This window comes from Aotus nancymaae, unplaced genomic scaffold (assembly GCF_030222135.1).
Source record: "Aotus nancymaae isolate 86718 unplaced genomic scaffold, 86718_ANA_hifiasm-v0.15.2.pri h1tg000072l, whole genome shotgun sequence".
NCBI classification, from domain to species: Eukaryota; Metazoa; Chordata; class Mammalia; order Primates; family Aotidae; genus Aotus; species Aotus nancymaae.
In genome coordinates this window covers 18,989,513-19,011,718 of record NW_026988487.1, presented here as the reverse complement: position 1 = coordinate 19,011,718, position 22,206 = coordinate 18,989,513, and the positions used below count along the sequence as shown (strand labels likewise).

The 22,206-nt window shown below is 45.5% G+C and overlaps 1 protein-coding gene and 1 long non-coding RNA gene across 3 annotated transcripts in view; one reads left to right on the top strand and one right to left on the bottom strand.

Annotated features, from left to right (window-relative positions):
* Window positions 1-1,827: 1,827 nt before the first annotated feature.
* On the bottom strand, window positions 1,828-12,025 carry LOC135270982 (uncharacterized). 2 transcript variants are annotated; one of them, XR_010339144.1, is made up of 5 exons: window positions 10,707-11,244; window positions 8,443-8,515; window positions 5,956-6,065; window positions 4,608-5,652; window positions 1,828-3,263 (listed from the first exon to the last, which is right to left on the bottom strand). It is a non-coding gene; the product is annotated as an uncharacterized LOC135270982 (long non-coding RNA). The 2 variants fall into 2 exon arrangements; XR_010339143.1 differs by having other exon boundaries at window positions 4,608-6,065; window positions 10,707-12,025.
* The window catches only part of ASIC2 (acid sensing ion channel subunit 2), a 1,063,183-nt gene continuing 1,051,617 nt past the window's right edge, over window positions 10,641-22,206 (top strand). The window contains exon 1 of the mRNA XM_064367696.1: window positions 10,641-11,432. Within this exon, the coding sequence (XP_064223766.1) occupies window positions 10,878-11,432 (555 nt within the window). The 5' untranslated portion in view covers window positions 10,641-10,877. The remainder of the gene's footprint in view (window positions 11,433-22,206) is intronic.

Below are 22,206 nucleotides of genomic sequence, written 5' to 3'. Positions count from 1 at the left end.
GTGGACAGAGGCCAGGGGTGCTGCTAAACATCCTGCAATGCACAGGGCAGCACCCACAACAAAGAATTATCCAGCCCAAAGTGTCCACAGTGTTGAGGTTGAGAAACTCTCATTAATTAATATAATGCATAAGCATCCTTGGCATAGTTATTGGCATAGAGTAAGTGTTTACCTTGAGGAATAAAGTTGGCTGTGTCTGGAGAGAGTAATAGAATACCTTAATGTCAGCTATAGCACTAGGATCGGAAACTGGATGCTAATTCCTCTCTCCGTTCCCTGCACACCCAGCTCCATCACAGCCTATACCCTTGTGCTGACTGTGTGCATGCCAGTCTGGCTCATCCATCTGCCAGTTCCTTGGATGAAAGGCATTAGCCTGATTCCTCTTTGAATCCCTTCTGATATTTAGTGCTGTGACTACACACAGAACACACTCCATTATGGTCAGTAAAATCAATAGCTGCCTTAGAGGTGGTTGGCAGTTTGGTTTGAGGAGTGGTAGAGATATATGGATATAGGAGTCAATTGCTCAGAAAGCATTGGAGCTCTTACAGGAGGCACCGATGAGGGACTGGGGTAAGGAAGTGCATCCTCCAAGAACACTTGGCCCAGGCTGGAGGCTGTTCAGGCTCTCAACCCTCGGAAGGATGAAGGAGCAAGAGTCTCCTAATCTCTCTCCTGGGAAGACTGCTGGCACTTCTATGGGACAGATCCTGGGTGAGTGACTGTTCACAGAACCACCAAGGGCTGGACTAGGTCTCCAAGGGACTACAGAAGTCATCTGGCTCCTGTGTTTGTCTTAGGAGAAACCAGTGGTCCAGCTACATACTGGTAGAAGCTGGACCAGGGCTCATGGGAACATGTCTTAATGAACATTACATCCTCACAAGCTGCCAGAGAGCTTGATACACCAGAGATGCTTAGTAAGGTGCAAATGCCTCTAGCAGAGTTTCCCCTCCCATCTCAGGGAAATCAATTGTGAGGGTCCCTTCCTTGTCCAATGAGACCTAAATAGACCGTGGTCTATAAATATCTAAATCTCACTGCTTGTCTGGTCTCATAATCAAACCCTAATTCAAGATCTCAAGTCCACAGGGCATAATAGCTTCATGTCACCTGGGTCTCCTTCGACAACAGTAGTGATTATAACAGTGGTATTAATAGTGACATAGTTACTGAACTTTATTAGATACTTATTGGTACTTTATACACTTTAGCTCATCAGTCCTATGAGGTGGGCAATGTTACTGCTCCCATCTTGCAGATGAGCAAACTGAAGTTTAGGCAAGTTTAATAGCATGTTTCAAGTAACACAGCTGGTGTGGGTGGGCTCAGGCTTTAAATTCACAGTCATCTGATGGCAGCACCCAAACCCTTACCCACAACACTTGAAGCCTTTACAAGAAACCTGGGAAGCAGCATGATTCAATGACCCTGACGCTCATTCTCACATCAGCAGTGACACTGTGGGCGATTTACTTACCCTCTTGAAACCTTAGTCTCCTTGTCTGAAAAATAGGCAGAATAAACTCACAGGACTGAATGAGACATTGACTCCCAATACATGTTGATTTTCTTTCTTCCATGGAAATCCAGTCTATACTGAGAACCGAGTAGAACATTTCAATGTCATGTCTCCTGATGTCCCCTAATCCAGAGCTCTGCCAGCAGTATGCACAGACACCCTGCCTTGCCCACCCCCAGGAGTCTCTGGGAACAATGAGGTTGTGTCCCTTACTTCTTGGTATCCTCCCACACTGCGTTAGCAAATTGCCCAGACCAAAATTAGGCAATAAATCCTTGCTAAATTGCATGCATAATCAGACACAGAAAAAAGGAACACATATACATATGTATATATAGTATTTATACTTGTATATTACAGAGATAGAGGGAAAAGACACCTCATTCTCACGCCTTCAACCATAAGCTCTAGTTCTCCTGTTTTTGCTTTTTAGATGAGACACACAGGGACATTCGGGGGCTGAAAGGAAGGACCTCCCTGTTAGAACTGCATGGCCAAGCCCTTCCCTCATGCGTTCTCTGCTCTCTCCAGCTCTCTTGCTTTTTCTTCCCTCGGGCCACGTCTTCTGATGATGACCAGTCTAGTGGCATCAGCATGCTGCTTCATATGTTGTGGCTCTGTGAGTTGTCTGTGGAGAAACTTGCTTAATGAATAATGACACAGTAGAAAGAATGTGAAATGTTGAGTCAGGAAACCAGGATTTGAGCCCCAGTTCTATTTATTATCTCATCAGGGTCCTTCCTCTCTCTGAACCTCAGTTTCCTCTCTCATAACATGGAAACAGTGACCCCTCTTCTGCTTATGGAAATCAAATAGGATCATGACTACTAAGTTTTACATCAAGTGGGACACAGATAAAAGACATTATGAGTGCCTCCTCCATGAGATGAAGTCTCATGAGAGTAGACTATGCTTTTTACTTTTCTACGTCCTTTTGCAGTGCCTACCACTATATAGGTGGTATGCGGACAGCACACCCCCGTGTAGTGCCTGCATGTTAAAATACGTGTAATGAATTCATAATAGTATGCATATTGATGCATGGAGAAAGATGAACGTGATTAAAAACATAGATGCATTTCTCCTTTTCCCTTCAATTCTATTTTTCTCTTATTCTCATTTTATTACTTTTATTTTATGAAAGAGCTAGGAAATAAATAAGGTGAATTAAAAAGAATACACAACTAGTTGTACGGGGGATATAGACGTCATCAAATGTGAATGGGCACACAAACAGTGCACTGTGATCTGTACACACTTAATTATTTTTTAAAACAGCAGAGAGGTGGATAGAGATGGGAGGAGGTGCGGGGCATGGCTAGGAGAAGGTAGGTGGGGTTGATGAGTAAAGGAGGCTGTGTAATAAGCCCGATGATCAAGGTATGCTAAAATACCACCACTGCCAACCGCTGGTCACCAAAGATCAGAGGCAGCTGTAACCACACGTGTAGAACACAAGGGGGAGAGGAAGTTCCACCCAGGAACCAGGCAAGGACAAACTTCTCTTAGCACTGTTCCTCTCTCCCCATTTTCTGTAGAGTGTAGCTATAGCCAAGGTGGTGCTGATACAGTTTTGTTGAAAGCCTGTCTGTTGATGGTGGGCTTCAGGGACTCTCTGTGCACTTTTCTTTATTTGTGAAGCAGTTGGCTCCAGACATTGAGTGACAGAGAGAAAGCAAACAGAGATGGCTTCTTTCTTCTATTTTTCCTTCCCAGGGGAAAGAAGGGCAGAAGTAGTCTGCAAGAAGAGAACACATACAGACAAAAATAGAAAATAAAAATTATTTAGAGAAAAAAAAATCCAATGGAGGATGAATAGGAAAGGAGTGGGGTGGGGTAGAGTTTCACATCTTTGAGGAAGGGAAACAACATGAAATAAAATCAGAAATCCAAGTCTCTTGCTCCTGGAAATGGTACTTTCTTTTACCTATTGGAGGGATTTGAGCCAGGCCTGCTTTGTTTATTTAGGAGGGGACTTTTGTTTCTTTAAACAAAAGGTACTGGGTTAAAGGCTCTTCAGGATCAGATGGCTGTGGTCAGACATGGTCCAGAAGCCCCCATTTAGACCAGTGGGGAAGGGTCAGCGCTTACATGACTAAGGGACTATATAGGTGTCTCTCTCTCTCTCTCTTTTTTTTTTTTTGGACAGTCTCACTCTGTCGCCCAGGCTGAAGTGCAGTGGCGCAATCTCAGCTCACTGCAACCTCTGCTGCCCAGGTTCAAATGATTCTCCTACCTCAGCCTCCCAAGTAGCTGAGATTACAGGAACACATCACCACACCCAGCTAATTTTTGTAGTTTTAGTACAGACAGGGTTTCTTTTTTTTTTTGAGACGGAGTTTCGCTCTTGTTACCCAGGCTGGAGTGCAATGGCGCGATCTCGGCTCACCGCAACCTCCGCCTCCTGGGTTCAGGCAATTCTCCTGCCTCAGCCTCCTGAGTAGCTGGGATTACAGTCATGTGCCACTATGCCCAGCTAATTTTTTGTATTTTTAGTAGAGACGGGGTTTCACCATGTTGACCAGGATAGTATCGATCTCTTGACCTCGTGATCCACCCGCCTCAGCCTCCCAAAGTGCTGGAATTACAGGCTTGAGCCACTGCGCCCGGCTACAGACAGAGTTTCACCATCTTGGCCAGGCTTGAACTCTTGACCTAATGATCCACCCGCCTCGGTCTCCCAAAGTGCTGGGATTACAGGTGTGAGCCACCCTACCTGGCCAGGTGTATGCCACCCTACCTTGCCAGGTGTGTCTCTTTAAAGCAAACAAAATAAGGGAAAATTGAAAGCTACTGATTTTATACTGAAGGGCGAGGACTCAAATTTCAGACTAATTTTTGGTTATTAAAAATGAATTGAGGATAAGAAACAGTTTGGAATTCCTCTTGTGAATTTTATTCCATATTGCACACCAGCAAGCATTTACTAAATACCTACTGTAAGTTATTTCTGTATGACATCATTATTCTGTTAGATTGGAAAGTGGAGAGAAGTCTTCATGAGAAGTGCCAAGATAAGCAATCCATTGCAAGCTAGAAGTGAAGACAAAATAACTCTTTAGGTTGGGTGCAGTGCCCATACCTGTGGCTGGTGCTTTGGGAGGCTGAGGCGGAAGGATTCCTCGAGGCCAGGAGTTCAGGCAACATAGGGAGACCCTCATCTCTAAAAAAAAATTTTAAAAATTAGCTGGATGTGATGGCACCTTATAGTCTCAGCTTCTCAGGAGGCTGAGGCAGGAGGAGAGCTTGAGTCCAGGAGTTCAAAGCCACAGTGAGCTATGACCATGTCACTGTACTCCAGCCTGAGTAACAGCGTGAGACCCTGTCTCAAGAAACAAACAAAAACAATTTTTTAAATAGGGTAGCTAAACAACATTCAGTTCATACCTAACCTCAACTTTTACCTGCACCTGTGGTTTTGGAGGCAATGAAGCTAAGGAGTCAATAGCTCCTTAAGTCCAGGCTTTTTAAAATCAGGTAATCTCAGCTGAGATTCTCTGGGTGCAGAGACTCCTCTTGACGCTTGCACTGATTCTGGCTCCAGTGAGGTCTTCCCTGGGTGCTGAGGGTAACAATAGACAGGGTTGAGAGGTAGGAGGTACCTCTCATCTGCCTCAGAAACCAGGCTCAGGGCAGGCACCAGGCTCCTTAGAAGAGCATCCCCCATTCTTTTATCTCAAAGAGGAAGCCTCAGCATCAGAGCTGAATGAATTCACTCATGTGTTCATTTGTTCATCAATTCTTATATTTCTGAGCATCCCTCATATGCTTCAATGCTGGGGATACTCTAACAAGCCATGCAGGGTCTCTGCCCCCATGTGGAGACTTATATTCCAGTAGGACCAACAGATAGTTCACAAAAAGATGAGACGAATTGCAGAAAATGATTATTACTGGGTAGAAAAGGAAACTTGTAATGGAATAGTGAGCAGTGTGGAGGGTGGAGATAGGGAGACAATACCCCTCTGGGGACTGTGACACAGAAGAAGCCAGCTGCAAGGAGCTCTCCAGGCAGAGGAAAATGCAAGTATGAAACTCCACAAACTGACCTGGCATGCCTGATGTATAAGAGGAACTCCTCATCAGGTCTGGTCCTGGGTAGGTTCCTGGAGCTGCCTGAAATAACACTGTCAAGGAAAAGAGTCTTTGCAGGTGCCACCCCAGAGATGCTGAGTCAGCAGGGGCGAGGAGGAAGGAATCTGCAGTTTAACAAGTGTTGGGTGATTAGAATTCACCTGGCCCTGCCATCAAACTGCTCGAGCAGATGGTGACATGGGGTTAATGACCAGAATCCTAGATTCAAACTCATTTTTATCCCATTAACTGGAAGTTTATGATTTGGTCAAGGCTTGTCAAATTGCAGCAGGATGAGGGGGCCTCAGGAATGATTTAGCACAAATAAAAAAATTTAAAAAGCACAGTGATGTCACCAGGATTCCTGAAGCCACAAGCAACACAGGTTCACCTCTGGGGTTCAGGTCAGCTGGCAGCTGGGAGCCCCAGAGGTCCACTCAGTGTGGACTGGTTCTGTAGTTTTTGCCTGGAAAGAAAAAAGAAAACCAGCTATAAATAAAATCTCAGTAAACTATCCATTAAATGTCTGGCTTTTTTTCACACCCTTCCCTGGTATACTCCTGATGATAAATTACTTGCTAAGTGTTCACCAGGTAACTAAACGGGAAAACGTGTTGTATGAGGTGTTTATTTATAAACCAACCAACAGCAAAGAGATGTTTTGGTTTTACAATAGTTGATCTTTAAATCTTCTTTATGGCAATGACAACCACAGGGAAAAGTTGTATTTTAAGATCACCGAGTTTCCAATTATAATGTCATTTGTTTATTAGAAAAGAATGTTTCTTTTCCCCCTAATTATTAGGGGGGGATGGTGGCAGTGGCCTGTACCTAGCACATGTTAAGTAGAAAATTAGCATTGGAGCTAAGCTGATGGTAGATCTCAGCTTCCTTAACTCTCCTGCCTGTTACTCTTTGCAGAGGCAGGAGGCTGCACTCTGAGCTTTTGACTCTCCCCAGAAACCAGGCTCAGGGCTGGCCATAGGTTCCCCAAGGTTAGAAGAGGGTCCCCCTCCTTGAGTCTCAGAGTAGCAATCTCAGGGTCATAGAAAGTAAATTAATTCCTGACTTCATTTATTTATTCATAAGTGAATAAACTTGCCACAGCAGAAATCTGGGCATGTGGTCTAATAAGGGGTTAAATTGCCTGATTTGCAAATGAGTTTGTCTGAAAAGTTATTTAATGTTTTGTCATATACTTCACCAAAAAGACCAAAATTATACACAATTAGGTCCGTGCTTGAAAATCTGGACCAAATTGACCCACTCTAAAACCAATCTGTTGCCTCTAGTGTCAAGCAAATAGGTATTGTAAATCTGATCGAAGAGGGGAATGTTTAACCAACTAAGGTAACACAAAAGCATTTTTGAGAATTATAGGATATCCGATGTCTTTATGTAAACCATACTGTTAATTGTAAATGAGTATTATCAATTAAAGAGGGTTTTTAAGAACAGATATATAGAAACATTTTATTAGCCATCAGGTTGAATTGCTACATACGCTAGAAAATATTACAGCAGTATTTCTTGAAGAATATTCTACAATTCACTTCCTGTTCAAGACTGTTGCTGTGATGGTCTGTGCTATTGAGGTCTTGTTGAAGCATTTGTACTGAGTTTCTGGTCCACACTCTTCAGACTCAGACATACCTGCATTTGACATTTAAACCCTCTGCCACTTTTCAGCTGAGGGACCTTGGACAAGTTGCTCTTTTCTCCGTACTCAGTTTTCTCATCTATAAAATGGGCTTGGCAGTACCCTCCTCTCAGAGTTACTGATAACGTCCACCAAATGTCAAGCACAGAGCCAACTGCCCAGCTGTGAAATCCACCATTAGGGCTCTTCTCCTCTAGTCTCTGCCTCCCACCTAAATTTCCTCACCCTCTTGGAAAGCTCTTGTCAAGAGCTACTTCAGAAGACCTTAAGGCCATGGACAGGAAGCAGAACAGCATGAGGAGTGTGTTTGACCCTGGTCTATGGGAAGGGATGGTGACACTAATGGGTAAACACTGCTCTGGGCAAATGATGTCTTCTAGAGCTTTAAATGGTTCTCCAATCACCTGTAAGAGAGCGCCAACATCAAAAAAGAATGTTTTCTTCGTAGTCATCAAGATAGTGTCAATTGCTAAGTGTCTAAATTGTACCAGACACTTTATAATCTATATCTCATTTCATTTGCACAAAAGTCCTATGAGGCAGGCATTCTAAGCTCTATCATTTTGAAGGTGGAGAAACTGAAGTTCAGAGAAGTTTAGTCACTTCCCCCAAGGTCACAGAGCAATAGGAGGCAGAGCAGATTAGAGATACAAATTCAGGCCTGGGTGACTCTACCACCTTATCCCACCATGTTATGTTTGTAATCCTCAAAACAAACAAATGGGGAGGGGTAGAGCTAAGCAGTCAAAGGGTCTAAATGGGAAAGGAGCAATTAGAGCAACTCCAAGTCCCATCTCTGCACACATCAGAAAACATGCCTGGGATGTGAACTGAGAGAAAATATGATTCTGTGAAAAGAAGAGCCTTCATGGAGAAAACAGATCTGGGCTGGTGGGGAGGAGGGTGGAACGTGGCCTGGGAGAGAGCTGGAGGTGGGAGGAACATCAGGGGATTTGGAGCAACATGATTTCCAGCTGGGCAGTGCTAATACCGGGAATCCACGAGCCACGTTGCTTCTCTCGCTGTCCACGCCGTGGAGCAGGGACTTGTGTGCATACCTATCTCTGCTTCCTTCCCCACTGATCCTTGAGTTATCAAAGGCAGGAGGCAGTACGTGTATCTCATTTATGCTTGTTTTCCCAAAACCATACAATGCCTGCTACAGAGTTAGAGGCCAACATACCTATTAAACAGGTGGATGAGCTGAAGATTAGCAGATTAATTCAGGAAGTCTTCCTGTAGGAGAGGGCCTAGAGCTGGGGCAAAAAAAAAAAAAAAAAAAAAAAAGGACAACAGAGATGTGATGGGGTAGAAAAAAAGGCAAAGAGCTGTTTTGTACAAGTGAGGAACTCATGTGTGTATATGTGAGTGTGTATGTGTGTCATCAGGGGCAAAGTATAGAAAGGCTTTCTCCCTTCCTAAATTTGACAAAGTATTCTGGATTTGCTTTATCAACCTGCATTTTGGAGACAAATATGCCTGAGTTTAAGTCCTACCTCTGACACCACTAACTGTAACTTGGGCACAGCACTTTATTTTGTGAGTCCCAGGTTTCTCACCTGTGCAATAGGGGTAATAACAAGAACATGTACCTGTCAAGATAGTTAAGAGGGATAAGTAAGATGTATGACACCCTCACACAGGTCCTGATACATAGTGGACCTTTGTTAATTTTGGTCCTTCCGCTTTAAAAACCTGTATTGTATCCCAGGAATCCAGGACCTCTGAGTTAACAAATCTGTGAGGTTTACCAGCCTTTGCCACTTGTGCTTGATTGTGAGGCTTCTGCTATCTGAGCTCCCAGGGTCAATAAATTACCAATTTAATGCTACAAGTTGCCTCAGAGTGCACCTGGATGTTACCAGATCAGGGGATCCGGTTTAGCAGGGGTCCAGATGGGATAAGAACACATTTCAGAGTAGAGCTAAACTTAGAGGGACGTGCTCTCAACTGCCTTCTTCTCCAATATCATCCAAGGAGTATGATTTAAGCCTGGAAACCCTGCGGATGAGAGTTTGCCTCATCAAGGTGACTCCATGTGGCTCTGCCCCAGCTTGGCAGTGTGACTTGGGATGGCCACTCAGACTTTCTGCTCCCTTCCTCCTGATAGGGATTTAGCACCATTAATTCAGTAGGTTCTAGCCATTTGAGCTCTGGCATGGGGCAAGAGGGCAAGCCACACTCACCTGCTAGCAGGAGCTGACTGCCATTGGAATTTCAGGAAAAAAGGTAGGTGACTGAAAGCCTAATTCTTTGCTCTCACTTTTAGTTCCAGCTGTACTTCCATCTGACAAATCCAGGGTCAGAATACACACACACACACACACCAGTTGTCTTTCTCTTTCAAATACAGACTCGAGGTGGGGGAGGGGACTACTTGTTGCTCTTTCTCTGGGTCTCCGGGGGCAACCTGGCTTTTCTGTCTCAGGAGGGTCTCCTGGCTGCTCTCCTAGAATGCCCCCTCGCTGCCTAAAGCAGACGCACTGTGGGTTGAGATCGCCCCCTTCCTTCTGCATTTTTAGCATTCTCCCCTCTGGAGATCCCAGACTGGGTTTCACCTGGGATCCCAGATATTGAAGCAAAGGAACGCCGCCTCCAACCTCACACCTGGCTCCTGGGAGTTTAGCACTACCTTCCTTCCACCCGAGGGGCAGGCTGTCAGGTCAGCCCCCGAGAAACCCCAACTAGCTCTCACCAGAAAAGGCTAAAGAGAAAACTTGGAGAAAGTCCCCAGCCCCCACCAGCCCTTCTCCCCCGCCCTGCCCTTCCCCCGCAAGGCAGCCAGCCTAGCAGGGACAGGGAGCTGGGTCGAAGGAAGCCGGCAGACTCTGCGACCTGGGGGTTGTCCCTTTTTCCCGGAAGGCGGGGTGAGGGGAGAATGGAGCCCCGCTCTGAGGCCCCCGCTTCCGTCCCCAGTCTCCGGATACCGGTCCTCGCCTCTCCGCGCCGCGCGCTGCCTCCTCTTCCCCGGTGCTAGCCGCGGCCGCTGGCATTTGGAATTCTGCCCACAAAAGGGGGTCTGGAGGAGGAGGAGAGGAGGGACGGAGGCCGGCGGCGAGAAACGGCAACCGGAGTCCAAAACATCATGGGGAAGGGAGGCGAGCGGCGGCGGCTGTGAAGGCTGCGCCGCTGCGCCCGACCGCAGTGCATCAGCGTGGCCGCCCTGACATCCCCCAGGATGGTGAACATGGGGCATTATGCGCTGGTTAACAGGCTCCGAGCTGCTCAGAGACTTGTTTTAAGCATTTTCTCCCTCGCTCTCGCTTTTAATCTTGTCTCTAGTGGCGTGTGTAGGGGGGAGGACTTTATTTCCATTGGCTAAGCTCTCCCTTCCCACCCACAGCTCTTCCACATCACCTTGGTGTCTCCCTAAATAAAACCAGCCCTCCTTATCGCCTGGAAAAAATCAGGAGCTAGAGTTTGAATGGGTTTTACATAAACACTCACCCCTGTCAGCGTGCGGCTGGGATCTCAGGATAAACTCACAGCGTCTGGCCTGATGCTTGCCTTGCGTTCTCTCCCCCTGAACGTCAAGGTTTAAGCAGAGCCCGAGGACTGGGAACTCTTCTCTGAAATTCGATCGACCTGAAGCCAGTTGCGGAACTGCACAGGGTCCCGATGGACCTCAAGGAGAGCCCCAGTGAGGGCAGCCTGCAACCTTCTAACATCCAGATCTTCGCCAACACCTCCACCCTCCACGGCATCCGCCACATCTTCGTGTATGGGCCGCTGACCATCCGGCGTGTGCTTTGGGCAGTGGCCTTCGTGGGCTCTCTGGGCCTGCTGCTGGTGGAGAGCTCGGAGAGGGTGTCCTACTACTTCTCCTACCAGCACGTCACCAAGGTGGACGAAGTGGTGGCTCAAAGCCTGGTCTTCCCAGCTGTGACCCTCTGTAACCTCAATGGCTTCCGGTTTTCCAGGCTCACCACCAATGACCTGTACCACGCCGGGGAGCTCCTGGCCCTGCTGGACGTCAACCTGCAGATCCCAGACCCCCATCTGGCTGACCCCTCCGTGCTGGAGGCCCTGCGGCAGAAGGCCAACTTCAAGCACTACAAACCCAAGCAGTTCAGCATGCTGGAGTTCCTGCACCGCGTGGGCCATGACCTGAAGGATATGATGCTCTACTGTAAGTTCAAAGGGCAGGAGTGCAGCCACCAAGACTTCACCACAGTGAGTACTTGGTTTTCAGCTTACTTTGTCTGGTCCTCTGGAGACGTGGTGCGCCGGTGATCTCCTGCTTGGTTTGGGGTCTCCTTGTGCTTTGGGACAGGAGAGAGAGGAGTGCCTCAGCCGATGGCCACGAGGGTAGTTGGTCAGAGTTGTGGGAGCTGGTTGCAGCGAAGGCTACTGGCCAGGATGGAACACTGCTGTCAGTTCAAATATGGAGGCTGAGCAGGGGGCTTGCGGTGGGGGATCACTTCTTCAGACGTGCTGAATTGGCTTCCTCCCAGTCAGAGAGAGGAGGACTGGGCTGTCTGTTGTCCGGTGCGCTTGGTGTCCAAGCTGTGTAATTGGAACAGCTTGTCATTGATGAGGTGGCATTCTCTCTGTGTGTGTGTGTGTGTGTGTGTGTGTGTGTGTGTGTGTGTCTCCCTCTCTGCTCGGAAGTGGCATCAGGCACTGCATCCTGTGGGCTGGGCTGGAGCTAAAGCCGTCAGAGAAGGGGGTGTGGGGCCCAGGCAGCCTGCCTGGTTCCAGTGGCTTTGGGAGCTTGCTGGAGCAGGTGATGCTGCAGAGGTGTGGAAGTCTCCTTGTTTCCTTTTCTTGTGTGAATTCTGAGCTCCATGTGGGGAGAGGAGAGGCCAGGGACCCCAAGGATCCATCTGATCTGTTGGCAGGTTGAAGCCAAGAGATATTCAGAGTGTTTGGGCAGAGAGGAGGGTCTGGGAGGAAGCACGTGTGCAAGGCGGTCAGGGATATGCCTGTGAGGGTGAACCAGTCCCGGCTGCCTTGTCTGGGAGCTTTGGCTTGAAACTCAAAGGCTTGGTTTTCTCTATGTATAATCGCTTAACGACGTGGATGCAGGAGGAGGGGTACAGGGAGGGGGTGAACAGCTGTGGGAATGGAAAGCCTGGAGGAGGAGTGTGGAGCTGAGTAAAGAGGAAAAGCTGAGGGGGATGTGGCTTACATTCAGCATGGGGCTTTCTGGAGGGCCAGAGAGGAAAGGTTGAGAGGAGAAGTATTGCTGTCGGGGTTCTCTGCTCAATTAGTGGGCTGCTAGGCATAACTTGGCATGATAGGTCAGATAGCAGCTGCTGTGACTTCTCCTTGATGCCAGGCAAATCTGGGCATCAGGGGCCGTGGGACCCTCCAGAAGTGCCGTGTGGCTGCTTCCCCCATAGCTGCCTTAGGGAGGATCGAGAGCTTTTGAATCTCAGAACCTTGAGCCAAAATACAATTGCAAGTTGGGAATGGCAGGTATAGCAGTTGGGAAGGGACTGACCTGTGATATCAGCACTTGTCTGGGGTCCTCTGCTTAATGAAGACACTTCTTACCTTTCCTGTGGTGCGTCCATTCCCCAGCCCCTCTTGGATTCACCAGTCTCTTGCTCTGAGGTTCTTTTAATGCTATAACCAGTCTCTGCCTGCAGCCTCTGTGATTGCTGTTGGCTGTCTCTGATTCTGGAAAAGCCCAGAGTGCTGGGAGCATTGCCTCCCACCGTCTGTGTGCTAGAACTCTGTTTCTTGTAGGAGCTGTTTTGTATTATTCCTTTTCAATCTGGTAAGGAGAGCATAGCAAGATCAGCAGTAGTGTATACTAAAGAGAAAGCCAGTCTGAGCTGGGGGAAGGGACTAGTAATATTGGAAGCCCTTCTAAATGGAGCAAGCAGGATCCTAAAACATGTCATGCACAAATGATGTCTTAGGTGGCTTGAGGAGAGATAGCGAAAATGCCTTATTTTTGGAGGCTGAAGCCATCACTATATTCCACCCCGTTCTTTCTAGCGCCTGGCAACGCTCAGCTTCACCACTGCACCGTGCAGCTTGGAAATGCACTCAGCTGTTCCTCTGTCTGCCTGAACACACATGGAATACACAGACGACACAGGGTGACACAGAAACTGTAATAGGTAGCAGACTCTGGGTTGAGTTTTCTAGCTTCCTCCTGACTGCACGTCCAACTGGTGACTTCTTCTGAATCCATGTCTACGTTCCATTTAGAAGTAAATTTTTTTTGACCCCAGCCTACTGTTTTATACTTGGCTGATCATTTGACTTGCTGGGGTCCCAAGAGGCCTTTAAGGTCAGGCCTTAAAGGTTTCCTGAGCTTTTGACCTCTTTGTAATATTTCCCAAATAGTGAAATTGCCTATGGAGAAGGTTTACTGCTCTGTCAGTGAGGTGTCATTAGTTGCTGTCCTCACCAAGTTCAAGACTAATCTATTTGAGTGTTCATTGCTTGGGCTGATACTCTATGTACAACCTTCCCCAGCATTGAAAAGCGGGTGAGCCTCAGGGCTGCTGCTCACATTATTCAGGGAGTGTCAGAAAAAGCATCTACTCCAGGACAGCCCAAGGAGGCTCCAGCAGGGAGGCTGGTCTCTGCCCCCAGCTGGGCACAGTGGGCAGCAGTGCTGAGCCTTTGCTAGAGGGAACATGATGCTGAGTTTGCTCAAACCTTACAGTGAGGAGTCCTCCTCCCAACTCACCGTTTGTCCCTCTGTCTTTTTTTGGCCTGGGATATAAGCATCATTATTATTGGGCTGCTATACCAGAAGACAACAGAGAGCTTGGACAGGTGGCTGTTGGAGAAGCCACCTGGCCAGCCTTTTCTTATTCATTCTCTGCTGCACAACCCTCTCCAGTTGGCTTATTTATGAGGCTCTGTCTGGGGTTGTACCATGCTAGGTGACTTCTTTCTCTAAGTGCAGTGGCTGACTTATTAGAGAAGTTAGGTATGGGGGAAGAGCTGTCACAAGTGGATGGCTTTTCTGTTTTTTTTTTCTTTTTTCTATAAAGCATACCTAGCGACATCTCCAGTGCTAATACTGTAGCATAAGTTTCCTTATTCCAAGTTCTTAGCTGATGTGCAATGAAGTGCGTAATACCCTTTAATTAGTGAATGAGCCATGATTCTAGCAGAGTGAGAGAAGGCTGTGTGGAGGCTAAAAATCTCAGAAAAGCCAGGTGTGGGATGCTGACTACTGTGTAAACAGGTGTGCTCATGCAGGTACACTCTTAGCCCTCACCTAGGACAATTTGACTTCAGGTAAGCACCGATTTTTTCCTTCCTGGAAAAGCAGAAGATGGCTTTGATTCCAGACTATCTACTTAGAGGAGGTTGCCCCCTTGACCTAGAGTGGAAGGAAGCAGGGAGGACTGTGTCTCTGGCCATGATGTTGGATAATCTGAGTTTAAAATTAAGAGTGGAAAGATATAGACTGGAAGCCCAGCGATGGCACTGTCTTTCCTGTTCCCCGGTTGTATCTCACATCCTCTCTAGGTCTTGACTTGGTCATCTCACATGTGATAGTAATATGTGACTTTCTGACCCCAGCGTTGTTGGGAGGTGATTTATGGGAAAGTCCTTTTGTACAATGTGCCAGCTACAAAGATGGAAGGCAGGGTTGGTTTCCATATTAGCAGTCGGGCTATTGTTGCCCAGCCGAACTGCCCTGTTTACAGGAGTCAGACTTGATGACTAATGCTATAGAAGATGAAACCAGGGAGGCGGAGGTAGCTACTTCTTTCTCTGTTTGGGGTGGTGGGTTTAAATCCAACCCAATGGAGATGGAGTTTCTTAGAATGGAGGTCACAGTTGGGTTCAGTAGTTAACTCTTGCTGACAGGTGGTGACCCCACTGTTTGTGACCATGACATGACTGTTTTATGTTGTTTCTCTGCTCATCGCATTGGGGTTCATCTGACTCCAAGCACAGGAATACAAATGACACTTCAGTTTGCACACTTAACCTACTTTCATAGTTGTGTGTGTTTGTATTTTAAATGTGAGATTTCTTAGGGCGTATATTTCTTTCTTTCCTTAACAAAAGGAAGGTCTCTCCACTCTGAGATCTTGTTAGAGGCACTTTATGGATCTTGTTAACTGACATCACCTAACATAGAGATGGTGGAGGTGAAGGTTTAGGCAGATCACATCTCTGGGATTCTTGCACAAGGCCAAATGGGTCTATAGCTCATCTAGTCTAACTACCTTAAAAATATATATATTATTATTACCCTAGGAACATGTAGGAGAAGAATGTGAGTTTAGGGGGAAAAATCTGTGTTGGAATTCCAACTCTGCCACCAATTTGCTGTATATTTTTGCACAAGTTTCTTAACCTTGGTTGTCTCATCTCTAAATAAGGAACAATAGTACCTATCACTCAGAGCTATTGTGCTGATTCAGTGACATAAAGTATGTGAAGGCCTAGTATGCCGCAGGTGCTTAGAGCAGGGTAGGCCCCTTGCTTCGCTTACTGTCCCACAGGAGCTCACTCAACTCTCAGTCCAGTGCTTTGCCCACTAATCCATACTATGGCTTTGGAGTACAGGAAACTGCTGTGTGGTGATATTTTCAATTTTCATTATATGTTAAGCTTTCACTTTCCTCTATGCTCTTCATATTAATTCTGCTGCTCCAACGTCCTCTCCTTACCCACCATTTTGGCTTCCACATTGAATCTCATGCTGCCAAATTCAACTCTAGGAAGCTCGCTTGTCCTGTGCCAGCCACCCCCTGCCCCTGCCACGGGAATGGGTGACCTACCCACCCTGTGCACAGCTTTTATGGCAGTGTGTCATAGTGCTTCATGCATGGTTATTCCTTTGTCAATCAAATAGAGCACCTATTGTGCAGTGTGATAAAAATAGAAGAGAGCCTTGCCATTGTAGAGCTCCCAGCCCATTTCCCACCCCCTCCAGATGAGGTGATAGCTGAATGCAAGAATGTAGTCTCATTAAACCCAGAATCTGCATACATCATGCTAAATGCAGGGCCTGCCCACAGGAAATACCATGACCCAGGCGTGGCTTGTTGTTTGAATAGTTACTTGCTGTTTCTGGAATGAACCCAGAACCCTTTGCTCATGGACCTTTCCTACTCTACTTCTTTACTCTTTATACCTCTTTCTTCATGTCTATTTATCTAAATCCTAGTCATCCTTCAAAATCCAGCTTTATCATCACTGTAGCCTTCTCCAGGAAACCATTGCCCATCCCCTTCCCATTCCCATAATCTAAATTGCTCTCTTTCTCTTCTGTCTTCTAAACAGCATTTTGGTTTATTCCTCTGTTAGAACAGTCATTATGCTTTTTCTTGCATTAGAATCATGAAGTGCTTGGGTTAAAAGGGACCTTAGAAATAGAAATGATTCAATTTAATACCTGAGTTTTTTAAACACTGACAATTTTTAATTTAAAAAAGTTTATTAGTAAAAGGTCCATATATTTATGATGTACAACCTTGTGGTTTGATGTACATATACAATGTGGAGTGGCTAAATGTAATGATTTAACATATGCATTATGTCATATGCTTACCATTTTCTTTAGGGGGTTGGTAAAAACACTTAAAATATACCCCCTTAGCTATTTTCTATCAACTGTAGGCATTATGATGTACAATAGATTTCTTGGGCTTGTCTCTCCTGTCGAAGTGAAATTTTATGTTCTTCGACCCATATTTCACCTATCCAGCCCCCATTCCTCAGTCCCTGATAATCACCATTCTACTCTCTGTCTCTATGAGTTTGACCTTTTTAGATTCCACACATAAGTAAGATCATGCAGTATTTGTCTTTCTGTGCCTGGCTTATTTCACTTTACATAATGTCTCCCAGGTTCATCTATGTTGTCACAAATGACGAGATTTACTTCTTTTTTAAGGGCTGAATAGTATTCCGTTGTGTATATATATCACAAATCTTTATTTATTCACCTGTCAATGGATACTTAGGTTGATTCCATATCTTGGCTTTTGTGATTAGTGCTGGAATAAACATGGGAGGGCAGAGTCTCTTTGACATACTGATTTCATTTCCTTTGGATATATACCCAGTAGTGGGATTGCTGGATCATACAGTAGTTCTATTTTAAATTTTTTGAGGAAGCTCCATGTTGTTTTCCATAATGGCTGCACTAAGTTACATTCCCACCCACAGTGTATAATGGCTCACCTTGCTCCTTTCCAATGTTTGTTATTTTTTGTATTTTTGACAACAGCTATTCTAACAAGTGTGAGGTAATATCACATTGCTAACCAGTGATACTTTTTACAAATCACATATTTCTTTTTTCTCCCCTCCTCATAAGACCTGATGTCTTCACTCATCCTTGTATTCTTGGCACCTAGAATTGCTTAGCATATAGTTGTCAAACTGTTTCTTCAGAGTTTGGAAAAGCGGGTTTGAAGTTTTTTTAGTGTAAGGTAACTCTAGCTGATATATGGTGAAATTGTTGTTTTCCAGCTCCCTTTTTCATCATGGGTAGCGAGGATTCCGCCTGCATTGGGATGACTTGTCCCATTATTGTTATTGCTTACTAATGCGCTTTCTGATTATAGAAGTAATCCTTGCTTATTGGAGGAAATTTGGGAAGTACAGGAAATAATAAAAAATGGAGAATGGGCAATATGGTGAAACCCTATCTCTACAAAGAAATACAAAGATGAGCCAGGCGTGGTGGCACACGACTGGTCCCAACTACTTGGGAGGCTGAGGTTGGCTTAAGACTGGAAAGTTGAAGCTGCAGTGAGCCGTGATTACGTCACTGCAGTCCAGCCTGGGCAACAGGGTGAGACCCTGTCAAAAAAAAAAAAAAAGAAACAAAAGAAAAGAAAAATTGCCCTTAATTACATCCCAGATATAATTACATATATTATTTTAGCATTTGGGGAGTACTCCTATTCAGTCATGCAGTGTGTGCATGTGTGTGTATTACTAGGCCTGGGATCGCACTTTCTGTGCATCTGTGTCACGTCGGCTCTCCAGTACACGCCCAATCACTATTAGCTTGCTCTCTTCTTGAGTCCCCTGGGTAGTCTTGAGGTCATTAGGAGATTCCTTCCTTTTAGGCTCAAAACTGAACACCAGTTACTCTCCTTTGGTGGCACTTTATTAATAGTACGGCTGCTTGTTTATCTGATGCCATTTTGGTCCTGCTGTTTTTTGAATGTTTGCTAAGGTACACTAGAGATGTGCTCCTTTATACCAAGTCACATGTCCTGACAGGCCCAACCCTGCTTCATGAGGAGGCCCAACTTTGAGTCAACTCTGGTTCTTCTTGCAAGACCATCCACACTGCAAGCCTCAGCACACAGATGTAGATCCTGACTCTCCCCTATATCTAAAGTCCCTAGGTTCTATGTCAAAATGGCCTAAATTGCAACAAATGCAAAATAGATAATTTCTCATATTCCTTCGGATGCCCCGAAGTCTGGTGAGCATTTGACATGCCCTTGGAGAGGCAACCTTTGTCAAGCTAAGCAAGTTTTCCATGATGCCAGCCTCTGTTTGGGATCTTCCACTTTGCAGAACTTCAAGCTGTAAGCGCTCTGAAAGTCATGCTTTCAGGGGTATATCAAATTCTTTCTGATGTGATAAAGGGGTAAGACAATGACTGAGAGCTATTTTGATGACCCACATTGTCTACTTGCAAAGAAAATACTGAAGCTACTGCACAAGTTTGTAGATAATGTCTAGTTGATTGTTGGGTGAATCTGTATGTCTGTGCCTCTTCCTCTGGAAGATCTTAGACCTCTAGAACTGCTTTGAAAGCTACCTGTAAGCTTATTGACTGGGGCATTGATTTCTTTCTTCCTCTCTGTTGTAGTTCTCTTTTCCCCTCTACAGAAAGTTCTTCCATTAGTGAAGAGTTGAATTAAAAAAAAAATTGGTAAAGTGAATCCCAGTTTGCTACTGATTTCTTTTGTAAGAGCTGAAATGTGATCCATTAAAAAAATCCCTCAACACCTATTGTCCCAGCACTTTGGGAGGCCCAGGCGGGGCAGATAGAGAGGTCAGGAGACTGAGACCAGCCTGGCCAACATGGTGAAACCCCGTCTCTACTAAAAATACAAAAATTGGCCAGGCATGGTGGTGCACACCTGTAATCCCAGCTACTCAGGAGGCTGAGGCAGGAGAATTGCTTGAACCCAGGAGGTGGAAGTTGCAGTGAGCTGAGATTGTGCCACTGCACCCCAGCCTGGGCAACAGAATGAGACCCCATCTCAAAAAAGAAAAAGAAACCCTCAAAGACTGAATTGGTAGCCTTTAGCACTAAGTTTGCCATTATAGGTGGTGCTCCATAGAGCAGCCCATATGTCAAAGTCCCAAGCTTCCCATTCCCTTCATTAGACTAAAACAATATCACCTGAGTCTAGAGAGACCTGAAAGTTTGCTGTGTGCTTTTGCTTTTCTGTAGGATGTTTATGTTTGATGGAGCAAGGTTAAAATATCTAACTTGACCAGCAAGGCCATTTGACCCATGATCTATTACAACCTGAAACCAAGCCTATATCACCCCTGCCAGTTGGAAACTCCATATATCATATTTCACTCATGCATTTGACTTAAAACCATACATACTGGGCTTAGTGGTTACTGCATAGTGGCTGCCTCCAACACTCAGATATACTACATGGTTATTATTTGATAAATTGAAATTCTCTGATAAAAGCCTGTTTATCAGGTTGGGCTTTATTTGAGCACAACATTCCCCAAAGTGTCATTATTTGGATGCTGAAGCATCTTTCCATCTCCCAGTACTTATTTTCTCCTGATTTAGATATATTCTCTATTGATTGCCTCAGTAGCCATTGAAATTTATGCTCAGAAGAAATTAAGCATGTAACAGAGAAGCAATGTATTTGCCTGAATTTATTGACCTCTGTTAATTTAGTTGCACAACCTTCGGGGGAAGTAATAAGCCTCAATGGGCCTCAGTTTGCTTATCTGTAAAATGAAGGTGTGGAATTAGGTGGTTTCTAAGGACTTGCCAACCTGTACCTCTCTAATGCAATAGAACATAATAAACATTTGTTTTCTGATCCTACGTTTGTTTGCTGAAACTCAAACTTTAACTTATGTTGGGAATGGGGAGGAGTTGCTGGTCATTTGCAAGCAGATCTATTTATCCATCTATTTCCTTATTTAATTGTAACAATTTTATTTAGATAGATATGTACAATGGAAGCAGAAACACCTAGATGCACTGAGAGGCTGCAGCGGGATGAGGGAGGCACAGAATCTTGCTCTCAAAATCCTTTTCAGGAGCCATGATATGCCTGGCTGAAGCTCACTGATCTGACTCAAAGTTTGCAGCACAGTAGTCTGGCAGTTGAGGGCAGTGATCCACTCTGAGTCTTACCTGCATGAATTAGCAAGTGTATCTGTGGAATATGCTGTTGGTCAGTCCAGATCCTCATTACTGCAGCTGTAGGTAGGGCACATAACAGCTTAATCGGTCTTCATGGGGAGGCTGGCCTTTGGTTGGCAGGTGCTGCCTCTCCTGGAGACATCTGGGAAGTTATTCACCTCCCCACCACCTGGGGGCAGCCAGTGGCCAGTGACTGATGGACAGAAGTGTGGAATGCCAGTCATCTGGCCTCAAGATGGAATACATTGTGGTGCAGTTTACACTCAGTGCTTCCCGTGGGATCAGGCTGAGCTGGACTTCTCCTGAAACCACATTCATGCTTACCCTTTCTCCTGCCGTGCCTCTCCCTTCCTGCTTCTAGGCTTTTCCTGAGTATACTCCTTCAATAAATCACCTGCAGAAGGTGTGCCATCTCAGGCTCTGCTAGGGAACCCAACCTGTGTATTGATTAGTTTTAGCTTCTTCATCCGTTTGGTAACATAGAAAATAGCCTAGGCATGTGGACCTAAGTATGGCTTAGAAAAAAAAAATACCTTTAAAAAATCTTTTAAACTTGTGACTTTCAAAATCTGTCTTCAACTCGAGACTGATAACAATTTCCAAGGGTGACCTTCATAACTCAAATGAACATCTCTCTGATTAGAATTCAGTACTGTAAGCACAGCTGGTTTGTTCCCCCTTGGAGTTCTTTGCCCAAAGAAAGCCCTTGCCAAGGTTTCCCATCTCCTAAGAGCTGAGCCATACCCATTCTCCCAGCTGTTACATGCCCCTCAATTGCTCATATTCTAGCGCACCCTTTTACCAGCACCTGCATTCTCATTTCCTAAGTTTGTTCTCTCTGAAAACTTTCCTTTCCTACCCTTCTACCAGCCTTCACTTTCATTTCCTCCTGAATGTGCATCAGTCTGGCTTCAAGCCACGAAAAGGAGGCTATGCATTTGATGTTGGCAGTGTCTTGGGCCCATCTGTAAAGTGGGAGGCAGTGAGAGATGTATGGCTGACCAGAGGTGATGCTCCTCGTATGTCACAGAAACCATAAGTGATGAGGAGCGTATGAAAGAACTGAGACAGTTCAGCCTGAAAAGTGAAATGGGTGACTCAAGGGCAGTATGAGAGCTGTTTTAAAACACTTTGAAGGCAATCATGAAGAAGAGGAATGTGGCTTTCTCTGTGTGAAGCCAGAGGGCAGAGCTAGCACCAATGGGGGGGTAAAAGTTCAGAGAGGTGGATATCAGCAGACTGGAAGTTGTCCTGGGAGTCTAGAGCATGCTGTACCCTGCCATCTGCTCTAGCTGAGGCCAAGCAATTGCTTATTGGCAATGCTGTAGATGTAGATCGATGTCACATAAAGGGTTGGATTTAATGACCTCTAAAGTTACTTCCAACTCTGAGAGTCTTTGATTTATTTCCTTCCTGAGCAGATAGTTGAGGTCACAGGTAAGGACCATTGACAGATAGCATTGGAAAAAAACTGATAATAGATGCAAGCCAGCACGTCCAGACTACAGAACCACCCCATTTCCCAATACTGTGCAGTTTTAAAGTTAAGTGTTTCAGAAGTCAGGAATAAGAGTGGTACCACACGAGACTCTCTAGAGACAGAAGAGTGGATATTTCAGCTCATCC